Here is a 5841-nt window from a genome sequence, read left to right as displayed (position 1 = left end):
TGACTTTTTATAATTATTCTTTTTTAATGAAGCTACAAACGTTTAGGATCTTAGTGAATATTTTGATAAGCCTGCAGAGGAGGAAGTGCTGGCCTCAGCGTCCTGGCGGCGTTCAGTTTGTCACTTGCTGCCGAGATCGACTCAAAACCTTTCCGCGGTCGACCGATCGATCGCGATCGACGTATTGAGCACCCCTGATCTAGAGAAACTCATCCATGCGTTTATCTTTAGCCGCATTGATTACTGCAACAGCGTCTTCACAGGTCTGACTAATAAATCAAACAGCTGCAGCTGATCCAGAATGCTGCTGCTCGCGTTCTCACTAAAACCAGGAAGATAGAGCACATAGCACCAGTTTTAAAGTCCCTACACTGGCTCCCTGTAGCTCAAAGAATAGACTTTAAAATGCTGTTGGTTTATAAATCACTGAACGGTTTAGCACCACAATACCTTAAAGATCTGTTATTACTGTACCAACCGTCTAGACCCCTCAGATCTTCTGGTTCTGGTCTGCTCTGCATCCCCAGAACCAAACGAGGAGAAGCAGCATTCAGCTTCTATGCACCACAAATCTGGAACAAACTTCCAGATAACTGTAAAACAGCGGAAACCAAACTGCAAACTGCAGGGATGTCCCGAAACCCTATTGCCCAAGAAATGAAGACTTTTTTTTTTTTACTTTCTTCAGAATATCAGCACACATGGCCTCTCTTGGCTTTCCCAGAGTCTTCTGGACTTAAAAAAATGAAAATTGCAGTTACAGAAAAATGATGAGGAAAAAGTTCTACAAACGTCTCAAGCAGGTCTTCCTGCAACTGGAACCATTATGATGAACCAAATAATACCAAAGCCACCAGAAGATGGACCACTGTGAACAGAAGGGAGCATCTTAGCTGATTGTCACAAAGTGGTTTGATGATAAACCTGTGGTGATGGCCTCCACCATTAAAAGGAAAGATCTAAACGATATTTGCAATCGATGGCCAAAAAACGAAAAAACTTGTGTCCAGGTACGACAACCAGAAGTGATGGAGGGTGACATAGATCTTTATGACCAAGAACAAAGAAATGGACATTCCCATCACAATTGTCTGGTTCTAGAAAAACATACAAATTAATCTGGGCCCACCTAGCATGGTGACTTTCCTGCTATCTCTGGCTCTGATGGTGCGTTCACACCAAAAGTGTTTTGAGCATCAGGCACATTTCTTTTACATTTAAAGACTATGTGGAGGTGCAATAAGGGCTATGGAGGAGCGTTCTGAACGTCTAGCATGACACATTTTGAACCATATATATATATATATATATATATATATATATATATATATATATATATAAAATAAATAAATAGGTATCGCACATTCCTATTTGGAATAGTAAAATATTTTATAGGTAATAATTTAATTATTAGCTAATGCAGTTTACTAGACAGACTTTGTAATTTTGTTTTTTAATTATATTCAGAATTTAATAACAATTCATGATTTAAATTAGCAGAAAGTTTGTTTATTTTTAAACAGGAAATGGAACTGAGATGTTTTGATTTGAGCATTAATTTGTTAAAGTTTGAGTCAGTTTGTTTTGTTTTTTGTTTTGTTTTGGTTTTGCTCTGCTGTCCCTCGGGTCGATTCCCTACAGTGTCTGATTCAACTTTGCTTTACATCTTAAAAGGTAAGAAACCAAGGACATTATCTCCATGATCATTTTGTCATATTGTGTTTGCAGAAACATGACTGAGTGAACGCTCTTTGTGAAAGAAGCAAACTGTCGTTAACAAAGGTTACGTTCACACTGCAGCCTGAAGTAACCAATTCAGATTTTCTTTTGTTTGTTTTATAAAACATTAGACAGTCGAACAATATAGAGAACACAGATTTTTCTGTCAAATGTTGTATTTCAATTTCACATCTTTTTGTGTCTTTTGGAAACAGAGGATAAGAGTGAAGGTAGCAGGAACCACCATGGAGACTGTATTCCCCTCTCTCCTCTCAGCAGTTGACCGACTGTCCTGGTTTCTCCTTGCTCTGTTTACATCATGGATAGTCTTGGGTTCGGCAGACACAAATCAGACAAGCTGGCCATTATACTCCAAGAAGCCAGTTCTCTTCGTCTGGAACGCTCCCACTCAGGAGTGTGGATCACTACACAATGTTACGTTGTCATTAGACCTGTTTGACATAGTGTCTACCCCCAGTAAGGGCTTTGCCCGGCAGAATCTCACAACGTTCTATAAGGATAACCTCGGGCTTTATCCCTACTATAACCTTGAAAACAAAGCAGTCAATGGGGGCCTTCCACAAAGTGTCAATCTTGCTCAGCACCTTGAAAAAATGTCTAAGGATCTAGACACATACATACCAGACCCCAAGGCTACAGGTCTGGCTGTCATTGACTGGGATCGATGGCACCCCTTGTGGATCCGAAACTGGGGTGGCAGACATGTCCATAGAAGGAAATCAATTGAACTGGTGGCCGGAAAGGACCCTTCGTTGACTCAAGGGCAAATGAAAAATAATGCGCAAAAAGAATTTGAACTTGCAGTTCGTGAATTGATGCTGGGGACCCTGAGGCAGGGTAAAAATTTGAGACCGAATCAGCTGTGGGGCTACTACCCGTTTCCTGAATGTTTCAACAATGAGTACTATGGTGGGAAATTGGAAACCTACACAGGACACTGTGAAACTATTAAGATTGAGGAAGATAATCAACTGAACTGGATGTGGAATGAAAGCACCGCCCTTTTTCCTGAAATATACATGGAAAGTGTACTGCGCTCTTATGATCAGGCACGCCTGTTTGTCCAGAAAAGGGTGCAGTACGCAATGCGCCTTGCATCTATTGGGGATGGATTGGCACGTCCTGTTTTTGTTTATTCCCAACCCGCTTACAGGAATTACATGAAACTTTTATCTAAGGTAGGTTGATTGGAGGAAATAGTGCTGTTTTTAAACTGTTATTTTAGTAATCTTTCAATAATTCTTATGATTAATCAAGTGATCCGATAAAAAATTTGAAAAAATTATTTTTTAATTCTGTCGGATTAGCAGTAATAATATTAGACATTCACATCGTCCCAAATTGTCATGTTTGTGCAGCTTTAACAACTACTTTTCTGTAGCCTTGAAAATTAGCCTGTAACATTAGCACCTCACTTTTTAAGTTAACCTGGATAACAATTATACAAAAAATGTATTTTCAATGTAATGCTAGATAGCAGAATCATAAAGAAACATAAACATTGTCTGTACTGCCTGTTTTAGTCTGTATTTTGATATTCAGTCAGTTTTATAGATCAACTCTCACTTTTATGTCAATTTCTCTGTGTGGCACCTTCGGGACACAAAGAGAAAGTCATGCCACCCATCTGTTGTGACCGGGATGGGAGGAAATTTATTTTCCAGTTGTCCGTAAACCTAATCTAAGCATCAGCTAAACCAGCCCGATATGTTCCCTCTACATGTTTCTGCTCCACCCATATAAATACACCCGCCGCACTCTGCAGCAGCCACCAGGCAGCAGCTCTAGAAGGACAGTTACACTTTTTGTAAAACTATGACCTACCAGATAAAGATTTTTGTTTTTTCCTATAATTACCAAAGTTCAAAAATACTTTGTTTTTACTTTTCTATCATGAGTAATTATTTATAAATTGAACCAGGGCAATCACTGAAATATTTTTATTTAAGAACGACTAATAGTTTGGAGTTGATATTTAAAGTTGCCCTTAACATTTTATATTTGCAGTTAGCTCAGTAAAGCTGGATTTTACTGTAAAAAAAGCTACATTTGGTGTGCATTTCTAGAGAATGTGGTTCCTTACCTAATCTGAGATTTCCAAAAGTTTGCCTTTTTGTGTAAATCGAGCATGCTACATGACAAACTGAGGCTGAAAGTTCAAAAATATAAAACTTCCTTGGTATCTACAGAGCTCAGCTCTGAATCAATTTACATCCTTGCTAATTCAACAAAACACCCCTTGGGGATATAAATTGATGTTATGAGGGAGAGTGTGAAAAAATAAGAAATGGTAAAGAAGTAACTCTCACATGGTGAAATCCAGCTGTCTGTCATATTAAAAAAACAACTTATAGTTTCGCTCAGATCCTATTGAAGAGTTAAATAGTTCTTAAATTACATTTAGTTTCCACCTGCTGAATCAAGTTTACTGGCCAGGTGTGTGCACGTCAAAGAATGTAGCTTCTGTTCCAATCCGCTCCTATTGTCCAGATATTTTACATGTGATTATGTTAATTTGTTAGTAACTCAAGGTAACCCTTCACCAGATTAGTTTTTTCCAATGCATTCATCTAAAACATAAGAATTTCTCATGTTGTTTTTCATGTTTTTGGTCATAAAATAGCTATTATTTTCATATGGCATTAAAATCATATATTTAACTATGGGCTGTAGTTACATATAGATCCCACAGCTCTATGTGTAACTAGAGCTCAGATTCTCTATAATACATCTCATACAGCTAAAGTATTCATATACATCCTTTGCAGACAGATTTGGTCAACACCATTGGCGAGAGCGTTGCATTGGGAGCTGCAGGAGTGATCTTCTGGGGGGGCGAATTTTATGCATCTATGGTAAGAGCATTACTTTGCCTCGTCCTCTCATGTTGCATAGGCTGCTGTTATGTATTTTTAAGTTAATATCTATCCTCTGTGCTGCAGAGCGGCTGTACAACCTTGGATGGCTATTTTCGGGGAGACATGGGACGGTACCTCCTCAATGTGACCACAGCAGCAAAGGAGTGCAGCCAGAAATTGTGCAATTTTAACGGTCGCTGTCTTCGCCGAGAACCGGACAGCACCGTGTTTCTGCACCTCAGCAACTCCACTCACAGGATCATAAGTCAGAACGGAAAGCTGAAGGTCAGGGGAACCCCAGGTGAAGCAGAGCTGAAGGCCTTCCGTCAGCACTTCAAGTGCCAGTGCTACAACGGGACCAAGGGAGAAAACTGTGAGCTGGAAGGACAAGAAGGGAGAGAAGAAATGGAAGAAAAAGAAGAAACAGAAGAAACAGAAGAAAAAGAAGAAATAGAACAAGAAGTAGAAAAAGGAGAAAGAGGGCAGAGTAGTGCCACCTCTGTTTTAGGGATGTGGCCTCTCTGCTTTGTTCTCCAACTCGGACTTCTCTCTCTGTTTCATTGAGGAAACCAAGAAACCAAACTATTCTCTGGCTCTGCCAGCACCGAAAGGAAAAGTTTTGGTTTTCTGGCCTGAAAACAAAAATAAACTGCATTGTGAAAGCATCACTTGAGGAGCAGTGGGTGCTCAGTGCTTGGATTCAGAGGTTTATATGGTAACAGGTTTCCATTTCAGCACATACTAAACTAAAACTACAGCGTGTGTTTTCTGGAAAGAATTTTCTTGGTACATATTTTATAGTAAACATAATGGGTCAATTAAAACCATAAAAACTGGAAACATGTATATTCTCCTGATAACCGAAGAAAAAAATGTGCCTTCCAATTTCTTTATTTATTTAGGCCAAAATGAACACCTTGACATTTTATAATTTTTTTAAATACTTTTTAAAATTTCATGTCCATTGTAGTGGACATCAGGATGATTTAAATCTAAATTATGACTGAATTCGAAAAAATGTACAGATTAGTGATTAATGAATCACATTAACCCAAGAAAAGAGGTCAAAATTGACAAATACATTTAATAACCAGAAGTTATCCATTTCTGGTTTCCGTCTATTGCTTGTTACTTGAAATGAAAACTAAACTGCAAACTGCAGGGGTGTCCCCAAAAATCCGTGTATGGTTCGTTCTTTGTTTTTTTCGTTTCAAAATAGAATTGGAAAAACAAGCCAAGTATG

General features: G+C 38.7%; 1 protein-coding gene across 2 annotated transcripts; it reads left to right on the top strand.

Annotated features, from left to right (window-relative positions):
- The first annotated feature begins 1561 nt into the window (after positions 1 to 1561).
- LOC145551684 (hyaluronidase-2-like) lies at positions 1562 to 5266 on the top strand. 2 transcript variants are annotated; one of them, XM_081607123.1, is made up of 4 exons: positions 1562 to 1674; positions 1935 to 2922; positions 4513 to 4595; positions 4683 to 5266. In XM_081607123.1, exons 2-4 carry the CDS (start codon positions 1965 to 1967, stop codon positions 5160 to 5162), a joined length of 1521 nt encoding a protein of 506 aa, XP_081463249.1. In that variant the 5' UTR covers positions 1562 to 1674; positions 1935 to 1964; the 3' UTR covers positions 5163 to 5266. The 2 variants fall into 2 exon arrangements, with proteins under 2 accessions (XP_081463249.1, XP_081463248.1); XM_081607122.1 differs by having other exon boundaries at positions 1563 to 1674; positions 1935 to 2918; positions 4509 to 4595.
- Positions 5267 to 5841: the final 575 nt, after the last annotated feature.

Source organism: Poecilia reticulata, chromosome 5, assembly GCF_904066995.2.
Source record: "Poecilia reticulata chromosome 5, P_reticulata-male-v2, whole genome shotgun sequence".
NCBI classification, from domain to species: Eukaryota; Metazoa; Chordata; class Actinopteri; order Cyprinodontiformes; family Poeciliidae; genus Poecilia; species Poecilia reticulata.
This window is presented reverse-complemented; position numbering and strand designations above follow the sequence as displayed.

Bases quoted from the DNA above. Each gene is read 5' to 3' on its own strand.
- LOC145551684 (XM_081607123.1), top strand. From the start codon at position 1,965: ATGGAGACTGTATTCCCCTCTCTCCTCTCAGCAGTTGACCGACTGTCC. The intron at 2,923-4,512 runs GTTGATTGGAGG...CTTTGCAGACAG, and splicing joins GAAACTTTTATCTAAGGTAG to ATTTGGTCAACACCATTGGC. The intron at 4,596-4,682 runs GTAAGAGCATTA...TCTGTGCTGCAG, and splicing joins GCGAATTTTATGCATCTATG to AGCGGCTGTACAACCTTGGA.